General features: G+C 46.4%; 1 protein-coding gene across 1 annotated transcript in view; it reads left to right on the top strand.

The window, feature by feature from the left end:
• Fli1 (Fli-1 proto-oncogene, ETS transcription factor) overlaps positions 1–13,212 on the top strand; it is a 120,037-nt gene that overhangs the window by 65,948 nt on the left and 40,877 nt on the right. Inside the window, exon 3 of the mRNA XM_021206247.2 lies at positions 9,790–9,944. Coding sequence (XP_021061906.1) covers positions 9,790–9,944 — 155 coding nt within the window. The remainder of the gene's footprint in view (positions 1–9,789; positions 9,945–13,212) is intronic.

Raw genomic sequence — 13,212 nt, 5'->3', positions numbered from 1 at the left:
TTGCTAAAATAGCCCAGATAAGAAATCGAAGTTCTAGGCTAGGGTGAGAGTAATGATGACAGAAGCCCAGGAGAGATGCATAAGGAGCACATCAAAGGGGTGGTTCCAAGAGCTAGGACTTAATAAACATCGAGAGATGGGGACTGGATGCTGAGTCTGGACTTTTTTTTTGTTTGTTTTGTTTTGTTTTGTTTGGGTTTTTTGTTTTTGTTTTGTTTTGCTTTGTTTTGTTTTTTGAGACAGGGTTTCTCTGTGTAGTCCTGGCTGTCTTGGAACTCAGGCTGGCCTTGAACTCAGAAATCCGCCTGCCTCTGCCTCCCAAGTGCTGGAATTAAAGGCATGTACTGAGTCTGGACCTTTGCAGTTAGTGGCCACAGGCAGGAGGGAAGGGGTGGTGCCTTGAGGAGGGACGTCCTTTATGATCCTTTGTGAGCAAGTGGTACAATCTCTAGATTAAAATGTCTGCTGGGTTTAGGAAGCCAAAGCCCATAGGACTGGGCCTGGAATTGAGACTAAGGCATCCTCTCTGGGAGGCTTTACTGTGAAAGTGAGTCATGGGGAAACTAGTCCAGAGAAGCAAGAGGAAGGAGGGAGGGGGCTGCCGTGGCTGCTCTAAGGGAGTTCCTCCTTGCAGCTGTCTCAGAGCTGCCTTCCAGAACCCTCAGCCCTGCCATGCTTCCATCCCATGAACTAAAACCAGGAAGTGGGACCTTGGCCACCCCTGCAGGATCTAGGGTTAGGGGAGCTCAGAGGACCTGAGCCTTGAGCCCCTCCTTGCAGAATGATGCTTATGCCATGATTCCGGTAAGTCCAGGCTCAGCAGAGTGTAGTTTATCAAACACTTGTACCCAGTCTTGTGTCGCTGCCCCCTACTAATCTCCTAGAAGGCCAATATTCTCACCCTGTTGCCATATAGAAAGGAAGTCAAGAAAGGCCAAGCTGGCACCAGCCCAGCCTTTCCGATTCCTCGGGCATCTTGCTGCCCCTCCCGCTCTGTCTGTGCGTCATGGTTCTGCACCACAATCTCATTCTGCCAGCACCCTCTGGTGATGAGGCCAGTTCAGAAAGGGCTCCCAAACGGCCTGTACCATAAGGTGCTCCTGATCCCTACTGAAAAAAAATCTAGATCCTAATATTGGAGAGTCTATAGTCTTGATGCACCCTGTATCTAGTTATCATTGGCTGCCAAGCCCATAGTGTCTTTCCCAGATGCTACAGAGACATCCGTGCTCCACTCGTCCCCTTCCCTGCCTGAGATGTATTCTCTCAACAGGCAACAGTGAAAGGTATCCATCCTTTCACAAAAATAACCTTCTTGCTCAAAAACCTTTAGCATCTTATGTCAAAATTTAAAGTCTTAGCTAAGTCCCAGATTCTCCCTGGCTCCGGTCTTCTTTTTTGCCATCACACAAGACTCTAGCTGCTCCTGGAAACCATAGCACACCACGACCTTCGCTTATCTTCGCCAAGTCCCTTCTTTCTAAAACATTTCTTCTCCATTCATTCATACAACTCTCTTGGGTTTTTGCCCATATACCATCTCTTCAAAATCCCTGACACTCCCCGAATCTGAAAGAGTTATTCAAGTTGTCTTCTCCCTCACTAGAATCTAGGCAGGGCTTTTTCTCACTGAGCAGGTCTCATGTGTTTGTTAAGGAAAAAGCTAAAAGGGGCAGAGCAAAGCAGGCCAAGGTCAAGTTGCTTCTTCAAGGACATGCCATGTAAATATGAGTTGAGTCTCCCTTCCCTGAAACATTTGACATGTGTTTCAGGTTCTTTAAGATTTTGGAATGTTTGTTTACACACAGTGTAACAGATATCTAAGTATGATAGTCACTGTTTTGTATGCATGTGTGCTCAGCGCCCAACAGTAAGACTATAGCCTGGTGCATTTGCATTTGGGTTGTGGGCACTCTCCTGAATCAGGTATGGAATTTTCCATCTGTGGCCTCGTGCTAGTACCCAAACAGTATTTCAGATTGAGAATCCGAGAAACAGATGTCCACGGTCACAACGACCAGGCAGGACAGCCCAAACTCAGCGAGCTATGCTTTTGAAGAGTGGGTTCCCTTCTAATGTGTTTGTATCACTGAGCTCACCGTCCCCATCCCTGCCACCTGGGTACTCCTGGGCCCTCCAGGATGCTGTTTAAGAGCTAAGAGAATCCTTTAAGGAAAAAGACTCTGGATTCATTTTCCAGGTCATGCCTAGTGTTGGTCACACAGACACTAGCTTGAAGAAGCCTGCGTAAGTACCGCTGTAAGCTGGCTGAATATTTACCTGGCTTTGGCTGTACAGTCTGACCTACTGTGCTGAAGCAAAGATCTAGTGGTGTCTAGAACCACCCAGGTAGGCATAGCCATGGCCTGCACCTAAACAATACCCTCAAAGCACGCATGATAAAGAGCCAGGATCAAAGACATGCAGAAAGATGCTTTTATTTGGGATGAAACCACACCTAGCATTAACTTAGCATTATTTAACTATGTGAGAGAAATAACACGTAAAAACACCAGGCATGGTGGCATGCCCTGGTGATCCCAGCTACTGAGGAGGCTCACTGGACAGGCTCAATGGACAGACAGCCTGCTAGGCAAGCTGCAAACCCTTTGCCACAAAAAAAGGTAAATGGCTTCTAAGGAACAAAACTCAAAGTTGTCCTTTGGTCTCCAAAGGTGTGTACACCTGCATATATCTATACACAATACAGAGAGAAAGAAAGAGAGACAGAGACAGACAGACAGGCAGACAGAGATTTAGAGAGACAGAGAAACAAACAGGAGCAGAGACAGAGAAACAGATAAAGAGACAGAAGCAGAGGGAGAGAGAGAGAGAGAGAGAGAGAGAGAGAGAGAGAGAGAGAGAGAGAAAAGAAATGAAATTATACATAGATGTCAGTCTGTTTAAATTACTCATACTGAACAGTGCACCTCTCTTATTTTCTGAGTAACACTATTAACAGTATTTTGTTAGTTTTGTTAGTTGCATGTTTTTTAAAGCCTTTAGTTTCATACATATACAATGCATTGTGATTCACACATATGTACAGTGTATTGTGATTCTATTTGGCCATTACTCTCAGTTGCTTTCACTCTGAGCCCCTTCTTTTACCACTTTTTCATCCCCCAGGAAGGAAACAACACTCCCTTCTGCAGCAACTAACAGTTAATATCTCCTTCAGATGGGGCAGTGTCTCATAGCACCTCCTCTATCAGTGAAGGGTGTGGAAGGGCCCAGTCTTCCACCAGTATCCATTGCTTCTGTGTCTCTGTGGTTGGAATGGCCATGTTTTATCTGTGGGTCAGTATTTTATGACACTCCTCCCCCCTCGCAGCTCTTATATCACTTCATCTCTTCTTCTGCAGGGTTCTATAGGCTTAAGGTGTATATAATATAGATTTCCCAGTTAGGGCTGAAAGCTTAGCGGTCACTTAGCCTCAGCATTTGATGAGGTACGAGTCTCGGCACTATCTGTCACTCTCTGAAAGAAGCTTTCATGTTCTCGACTGAAAGGGATACTAGTCAATGGATATAAATTTAAATATTTTGGAGATTTAACAGCATGTCCATTTAGGGAAACAACAGCATTATGTTCTCACTGGGTCTGAGACACACCTGCCACGGGCTTTTCACCAGGTTTGTGGTACCAGATGTGTATCTCCTCTCATGCAGTAGGCTTCCAATCACAGAGTGGCTGGCTACCCACCATATGGTCAAGCCACTGTTGTACCAGTGGATATATAATGCCTGTCAAGTCAGTATTTACAGCAAGCATGACCACTGGTACACATTCTCCTCTAGGAGCCTGCATAGAGCCTCTGGCACCACGAATGCCAGCCAGCAGGGAGAGGATTCCCAACTCAGTCCCAACTATTTCTTTGTGTCTTGTGACCAAAATGCATGACATCTTCATCAATAGGGTCATACCTTCTATTTCTGGTCAGTAGCAAGATTTGCATATCATTTGATGATTTTCAGTAAGTCCAGTTATCATAACACAAAGCGTAGAGGAGGGCCAATGAGATGGGTCAGCAGAAGGTGCCTGAGAGATGACCTGAGTCCTACCCCCCCCCCAGAGGCTACGTGATAGAATGAAAGAACCAACTTCTTCTAGTTGTCATCTGATTTCAATACCCATGCCATGGCACTATGTACCCACACATGTATGTGTGCTCAAGCACAGATGCACAAAATACGATTTAAAATGTAGAGGAGGGTGTGTCAATGCTCCAAAGAAGAGAAGAGAGCAGGACAGACAACTTGAGAGTTCTTGGCTTAGGGACTAGCCTGTGTCACCTAGCACTCTGGTACAGTGGCCACTAAGTAGCCCCGCATTGCTGGGCACTGGGACTGTGGCTAGTCTATGAGTGAGATGAGCTATAACGTAATATACACATTAGACTTAAAAGTCTTAATATGATAAAAATGTAAAATATCTTGGTGACTGTTGGTTCTGCTGAAATGATAATCTTGTGGCAGTATTAAAATAGTAATGCATTTATCATATTTTCATATATAATATTTAATATATTTAATATGTATTTCTTTCTTATCAAAATATATTTAATATAAAAATCAATAACATAATATATTGATTTGTTATGTTAACGTATTTATTCAAATTTATTTCATCTTCTTAGATTTATTTATTTATTTATTTATTTGTTTATTTGTTGTGCGCTGAAGTTTGGTTTTCAAATGTGTACATGCATCACGTGCATGCCTGATGCCTGTAGAGGCCAGAGAAAGGCATCAGATAGATCCCCTGGAATTGAAGTTATGTTTGGTTGAGCGTCACCATATGTCCTCTGCAAGAGCAACAAGTGCTTTTAACTGCTGGGTAATCTCTCTGGCTTCTCACGTTTCCAATTTTAAAAATACACCTACCAGTAAGGTGAACATGACCCTTGTGTCTCAAATATGTAACTCCCAATCTGCTTGGAGTGGGCCATGATGTAGCAGAACATTCCAGATTGCCCAGTGATTCACAGCACAACCCTACAAAGTTCTTTGAGAAGCATGGGTCTCTGGGTTCCTTCTTCATGCTTATCGAAGCTCCATAGATGCTCTTGTCTCTGGCAGGAAGGAGGCGCTCCTTGTCTCTGAAGCTGCAATACCCTCTTCCCCTTTACCCTAGCAGCAAGCCCTCTGGACCAGGGTCAAAGGGTCATTCAGAGGGGCCGAGATCTGAGGCTGGAGAGATGGTCTGGGCTGTCTGAGCCGTAGGTTTACTCTCTCTTCCACTCCTGTTGTGGTTGGATCTGGTTCTCTGGGTTGCCCTCCAAACAGCACAGCCCATAGGTTCTGGGTTGGATATAAACTTCAGAAACTTGATCCAAGCTGTGGTTTGCAAATAACTCTCAGCTGCATCCTGTCTCGACCATGGGAATTGGAGAAAACAGTGCACGAGGGAAACGCTAACAGTTCGTGAGGGAGAAAAGAGAAGAGCTAGTTTTAATACCTGGCATTCAGGAGCTGAACTCAGCATCGCTGCCCTGAGACAGGCTGGACTGACCAGCGTGACCAGGAGGCATTGAACATGCAGAGAACCCTGTTCCACTCTCAGGAAGATGAGCCTCCTTCACTCCCAGGCACCTTCCTAACTTTCTAAATTCTAAACCTTGCATGGGGAGTAAGACACATATCATCTGTGTTGAAAGCCCAGGTAGTTGGGTTTTTGTATGGGTTTTGTTTTGTTTTGTTTCTTGAAATTATACTTCCATATCTAAAGCAACACGTCACTTCTACACATGGAAGTTTCTCACAGAAACCCTAAAGGCAGCCTAGATTCCTCAGGTGTGCAGTGTGCATGCTACATGAATGACACACCAACAGACTCTGTGACCCTGATGCTCAGCGAGTCCTTGCAGGCTGCGTGGGCATCGGGTGGTCCTTGACTCTCAGCAGACCTGTGATCTCTCCAGGCACTGTGATTGAAATGATTAACTTTAGGAGAAGTTTGAGATCCTGGTTAGCCCCTCTTTGGGTTTCAAACCTCCCTTTATATTGCTTTGGAGTCTGAAGACGCTTCTATGGACCCCTGGCAGTCTTTTTAAAGCAGGGCTCAGCACACACACAGAAATAGATGCTTATGCGGCCTGCTGCCTGTAGCCTCCCGGGGGGGGGACCCGAGGTGGAGATGCTCTAAGTTACACCCATCACTTCCTCCTGTTCTATTGTGGCAGCCTCAGGCCCTCCTGTCACCTGCCCCAGTACAGTCAGCTGTCTGTGGACCCAAACCCCCTTGCTCAGTGTAAGTGTGGGTCTCAATACAAATTAGCTGCAGAGTATGGGCAAAATGAATGGCCAAACCTCTTACCCCGCCAGGGCTCCCGCCTCCCCTCCCTCTTGTTCTCCTTAAGCCCTCTTCACAGGCACCAGCTGCCTCATTAAAGAGCAGCTTTTATGCTAGGCTTCACCTGGACAGGCGGTGGTCACCAAGCCCATGGCTGGGCTGGCTGACTGAGGCAAAGGATGGAGACAAATCTGGCAGGCAAGCGTGCAAGCCAGCGAGACATGGCTTCTTCCTTTATCACCCTGAGCTAGAGTAGGAGGGTGAGCTCTGTAAGGATAAGGGTGTCAGGTCTTTGTCCTAAGGAAGTCCCTTTGAAGACCTTGATGGAAAACTGTCCGGGACCAAGAAAGGGGCCTCATTCCAAAGAAGGCCGGGAGGGGCACCAGGCAGGTAACCAGCCACCAGGGGACAGCTGAAGGAGAGATGGAGGAGGCTAGGACTTCTGTGGGCTAGCGATGCTACTTACTGGTCACCTAGGCACTGCCAGTGATGGAGTCCAGGGGACCCCAGCTCCTCTGCACCTGCTTCCTGGCCACGCCTAGGGCACCCTTGTTGCCATTCATCCCCACCAAGCACTCTTGGTTTTATGTCTCATCTTTTCTTTTTTTATCAATTTTTTTACTCTGGGGAGTGGAAGCAACCTTGTCACCCGTGGCCACCGTACACAGCTCCAAATCAGGGAAATCCACAAGTTTGGGCTCTTCTGAGGTTCTAATCTGCTTGGAAAGAGGCCGATTTTAAATGCGCCTATGAAAAAGAACATTTAAAAGCCCTTCTCTCCAGTATTCGTAAATGGGAGACTTTGAAGTAGGTACCTCCTCTTTTGCTACCACCACCCATGCTGGCTGGCTGGCTCTGGGCACCCCACATGGAAAGTGCGTGTGCTGTCCACTCTCCCCACCCCCACCAGCCAATGAAAATTCCAGAATCTTGGTTTCAGGCCAACTTAATTCTCCAAGCTTCTCTGGTATTTGGATGGTTTCTCATCTGACAAGAATTTGGGGAAGACAACCAGTGTGTGTGTGTGTGTGTGTGTGAGTGTGTGTGAGTGTGTGTGAGTGTGTGGTTATACACACTAGCATATCGGTACACATCTGTGATGGAGGGTATGCATTTCTCTAACTATATGTGTGTGATAGGCTATAGATGTGTGCATGCATACCTGCATACATTATATGCATACAAAATATACATGTAAGTGGTAGAGTATATATGCATGTGTGTTTTTATGTGATGATTGTATGTGTGTATATGTTGTATGTATAACTGTGTGAATGCGTGTGTGGAACATGTGAACATATTTGTATTGTGTGTGTAGGCCTATGTATATAAGTGTGTATGTGTGCATGTACTGTATGAAGTAGTGTGTGTGTGTTTGTGTGTGCAGGCACACATGTGCATATCTGTGAATATGTGTTTTTATGGCCGAGTACATACATATATGTGTACATGTTATCACTGTGTATATGATGCATGTGGTAAAGTGTGTAGAGCATAGTAAATTGTGTGTGTGTGTGTGTGTGTGTGTGTGTGTGCATATTTACTAAAGTTAGAGGCTGAATGTTTTCATTATGTATGTGTGCTGTGTGTGGTGAAATGTGTGCGTGTGAGTGTGTACGCATGCGCACACAGTTTTCCTGGGGGACAGCAGTCTGCTCCGGCCAGCTCGGCTTAGACACAGGCACCAGGGTCTGACTGGGGCTGCTTCATCTCAAGCCAAGTCCTTCAACAGCAGAAGCCAAAGGGCTGAGCGCTGGTGAAAAGCCCCGATGTGCTACTGCGTCTCCTCCGACTGCCATGGGGACATTAAACCTTCAACAATCTGGGACTCTGACGGCTGGGTCTTGGTTCTTTGCCTGGAAAAACAGTAGGCAAATAGTAAAACCTTAAATTCTAACATGTGTAAGTTATACATCTTATTTTCATTTTCAGCCCATGTTCTCCTCGGTAAGACATCAGGAAAAAATTACCGTCTGACTTCTAATATCTCAGTGGAGCATTTATCTCCCAGTCATGATAAGTGATCTGCAATATTTTTTTCCTTTCAGATTAAGAAACAAATTCATTTAATTTTCTTTATTGAATGTGCTCAGGCCCTCCCCGCTCTGCCTGACTCTCAGGAGCCCTGGACTCTTCTCCCTCCTCCTGGGCTGGAGACTGCTCTCTTTGCTGTGTGGATGGGTGACTCCCTAGTAGGCAAGGCCTGTTCCTTAAGGGCTCTCAATCTGTTCCTTCCCACTGCAGAATGACGGAGAACAGACTGACCGAGAGGAGCAGCCAGGCGGGGCACGTAGGGAAATGTTAGTGTGCAGAGCTGGCAAACTGTAATCAAAACCTTGTCTCATCCTCTTGGTCTGAAGGCCTGCTTTGGCACTCTCAGGAGAACTGGCCACCTCCCAGGCTGCTAGGATGATGCCTGCTGCCTGGCGCTATCATAGCGCAGTGTCTGCTGCACCTTTAGGAGGATGCTGTGGTTCTGCTTCTTGGGATGACTGAGTGAAAGCTAGGAAGGTTGGGATGGCAACTTCCCCAGCATGCTGAGAGCTCTGTGATGCTGCGCTGAAGGTCACTGTGGAATATTCTGTGTGTACTTGCTGCATCATGGGACCACTGGGTGGGGGTGAGGGTCAGCTTAGTTTTTCAGACCATTGTTCAGTGCCAGATGCTGTGGATATATCCAGTGCTAACTGTGCTGTATTGTCTTAGTCCAGGATGGGTAATGTGCTCTCTTCCTCTTGCACGTCCCTATTGTATCCTATGTGCGTTTACTACTCAGAGCTGTAAAATGCTCCAAGAGTCATAACAGGTCACAATGCATTCCAGGGGCTACTCTTCTTTGCAGCACCCAGCTCCTCTGTATGTGGCCTTTAGTTGAGAAGTTTAACACTGGGACCTTGGGTCCTGCATTCAACTTTACTAGCTATGTGAAACCAGTGTGCACATCTTTCCTTTGGTAACCACAAAAGGGACGTAGTGACCCTTGCTCCACATATCTGGAAGGGTTATCAGGGAACTTGGATAAAGCAAACAGCTTATGAAGGTGCATTAAAATGGTACACATGCAATAGAAATAGCAGGGCCAGCAAGGACTGACACCATCTCAAGAAACGGAAGAGACAGGGCAATAGGCCACACAGAGCATCACATGCTGGACTCACTCAGTCCTGTAACCAAGGGAGACATCAACTTCCATAGGGTTGTGGAGAAGACCTGTCTATGACAAGGACTAGTGATGGTGGGTAAGTGTTGGTCACTGGCAATCAGGTTGAAACTGGACATGGCAGACAGGCTGGGAGGAGGGCTGCAGGCCACTGAAACAGGAACATTTAGGACACACAGGGTGTTTATGACAGGATCAGGCTGGGCTCCGCATGGAAGGTGGCACTAAGAGTTCATTGTCATTGTCGTCATCATCGCAGAGATGTCTAAGTGACTGGCCAATTCTGTTGAGGCTGGAGTGACATGTCCTTTTGACCTGTTTCCTCTCACTCCAGGGAGTCTCCGGTGGACTGCAGTGTCAGCAAATGCAACAAGCTGGTGGGCGGAGGTGAAGCCAACCCCATGAACTATAATAGCTACATGGATGAGAAGAATGGCCCCCCTCCTCCCAACATGACCACCAACGAACGGAGAGTCATTGTGCCTGCAGGTACCTTGGGAGTCAGTCGCCTGGCCAACGCCCACACTTCCATTATACAGGGGCTGTAGTGGAAGGTTGGCCCGTCTCTTAGAACATGAAAACCCAGCACCCTGGGCTTCAGTGGTGGACTCAAACCAGGGAGAGTTGTGCATCTTCCCTGACTCCATAGCTACCCTCCAAGGCAGAATTTCAAATGTCACCTGAACCCTGGCATGCAGATTCCAGAAGCCTCACACTCAAATATAACACAAGGCAGATTTTCAGTGAGTAACCTGGTACCCCCCAGGATGAATCTCAGACAGAGGCTAAGGCTGCCTCACCCTGCCATTCCTTCTCGTGAGAAGTGCAGCTCCCGATATCCACCCTTCCCTCAGGCATGTACTTCCTAGCTTCTGCTAGGTTCCACCTTCCCAAAATTACAGCCAGCTCTTTCAGTTTTAAAATAGAAATAACTATATTTAACAAACAGAACGCCTCCTTGTGTGGGCCACAAGTTATGTCATTATGTAGAAATAGCCTCTTTTTTTTTCCTAGGTATTGGTGCTGTTGGTTACGGGGTGGGGATTGGGGGGAGTGGAACCTATTGTTAAATCCTCTAGCCTATTGGCTGGATGCTGCCTGGGCCGGGCCCAGTATGTTCAGCTGCCTGAGCATGGAGGGAATTCAAAAACTGCCACTTCAGAGTGGGTGCCAGGTGGAAGGGGCAGAGTGTCCAGAGTTTGAACAAAGGGAATTTCAGGGCAGGAGCTAAAACCTTAATCAAAATAACTTCACCTAAGAGGTTGGATCCTTCCCGTTGTAAATGTGTGAATGCAGTTGTGTCTCAGAGCGATTAGATGCCTCTGAGGGAGCGTGAAGGAATTTGTCTTGTTGATCTGAAGGATGGTTTTGTGATGGGCAGGTCCATCCTGTCCCTGGTGTTTGTTTCCATGGGAAGTTGTATCTGCTCTCCTAGTGTGACAGTCACCTTTCTGAGCTCTGGGCTAAATTCCACAAGGGAAAGGGTGTAGAAGGTCTAAGGCAGAAAGGCAGAAGAGGAATGGCTCGTGAGTATTGTTCTGCAGCTCATAGGACTAAAACCTGTCTGGGCTCAATCTTCTTCAAGCATAAGGGGCCGATTTCAAGGAAGGCTTCACATGGTTTTTTTTCATATGTTTGCTTGTTTGGGCTGTTTGAGACGGGAATTCACTGTGTCGCACATGCTGTCCTAGGATTCAGTGTGTTAGCCAGGCAGCACCTTGCGGCAATCCTCCTGCTTCTGTCTCCTGAGTTTGGGAACTAACTACGGGTGTGCACCACCCACTCCTGGCCAGAAGATCGTGATTCAGCCAGATTTCACAGGAGCCAAGTGTATAACATCAATATCTCTCCCTTCGGTCACGTCATCTAATTTGTTTGTCACCACCCTCAGGAGACAAGCTGGTGATGGTTAGCTCAGGTTGGCCTTCTCTAAATTTGAGGCCGTGATTCTATTTAAACATACATGATGAGAGACTCTCTCCACCCCACAAGGCCAGGAGAGGCCTTTGCTATCCATATCGCCTGTTCTAACCTAAGAAGGAACTCTTGAGAGATGGACCGTGAGAGGAGTGGAGATTACCTCAGACCCAGGTGATTGTCACCACCTTGCTTTGGTCGTCATAAGGCAGGGCATAAGGAAAGAAGGAAGAGGCAGGAAGTCTGTTTGGTAGTCTCTCTACCCTTCAGGTGGTGTTAAAATGTTCTCATGGGGATTGGCAAAAGGTGGCTCTTCAGTGAACCGACTTACCCATAGCAGTAAAACACAAAAATGGCATGTTTTTATCATGCTGTTTCAAAGCATTTGGCATAAGGAATTCACGAGCTGGGGATCTGCTCGGTTATTCTCCTACTGGCCAGATTTGTATGCATTACCCTTAGACACTCTGGCTTCCTCCAGGTCAGCTTCCTGGATGCAAGGGAAAGTCTCACTTGGGCAAGTCCACAAATCAAGGCAATAAAACATTAGTGGAACAACCAATTGAATTTATGATGGAATTTTAAGACAAGTATAAATGAGGGCTCTAGTTAATCACCATTTCCACATCGAGATGGGAAGGAACAAGGGCTAAATCGTCCAGGAAATACATTTGGAAGAGTTTAGCATGATCCAGAGTGGAAGATTTATAATTCGTTTTACTGGAGAGGGAGAGAATTAACATTGTGACAGAGCCCAAAGCAAAGAGTGGAAATAATAAAATAAATAAAATATAGGGCATAAAATTGAATGTACAGTCTTGTATTCTAGTAAGTTCCTACAAGTAAGAAACTAGGAGAAGCTATGGATGAAATAATACACCACATAATCCAAGTCCCTCTGAGACAGCTCTGTTCAAATTCTCAGAGTTCCATTTATCCATAACCCTGGCTTGATGGTTTCTGAAAAGTAGAGGGTTGAAAACAAAACCAGGTATTTATCTGATAGACACAAATCCCCACATGAGCAAGAGGACTAGGGTGGAGGTCTTCTGGGTCCTGGAACAAGGCTTTGCAGTTCCAAATGAGTTAAGGCAAGATCCTGTCAAGACAACGCTGAGGGGTCCTCAGGGGACCTGCTTCTTCAACTATGTGACATCTTTGAAGGCTTCTGTAGAAACCCTAGCAGCAGTCACGAAGGAAGAACTTCCATGGTTCCCTCTCCATCTACAAAACGGGTATAACAAGACCCATTTCATAGATTCTCATGAGAGAAAAAAAAATGGGTCAGATAGAGAGCTGGCTTGTGGTAGGATCTCACAGATGGGCTATTACTCAGTAGGTACATTTTGGAGTCTTAGTATGACATGCAGAAGCTGTGACATATGACAGCTTTTTTCTGTGTTCCCTCTCAACCTCTCAAGGGTTTCTTTTATAACCTCTAGAAATCACAGCACCTAGCTCCCACCACCACCACCATTGCTGGCCACTTAGAACTGAGTTCTCTTAGCCTAGAGCTTTTGCAGCCTCTAGAATGAGAGGAATGTGAGTTGGTTGAAGAGGAGCACACATTTTCCTGCTAAATAAGCATGCTAAATGAAACAACCAAGCAGAAAAGCAGAAGCAGGAGCGACCAGCTGCCCTGCAATAAAATACCATCCCTTCTCCAGGAAGCCTTCCAGGACTCTCCAAATTCACCCCAGGCCCTTCAACCCAAGGTTCATTGAACTACCAGCACAACCCATTGCTTATGTATTGCTCTGATGCCTACATATTTATGCTGATGGATCTCTCTCTCTCTCTCTCTCTCTCTCTCTCTCTCTCTCTCTCTCTCTCTCTCTCT

This window comes from Mus pahari, chromosome 10 (genome assembly GCF_900095145.1).
Source record: "Mus pahari chromosome 10, PAHARI_EIJ_v1.1, whole genome shotgun sequence".
NCBI lineage: Eukaryota > Metazoa > Chordata > Mammalia > Rodentia > Muridae > Mus > Mus pahari.
This window is presented reverse-complemented; position numbering and strand designations above follow the sequence as displayed.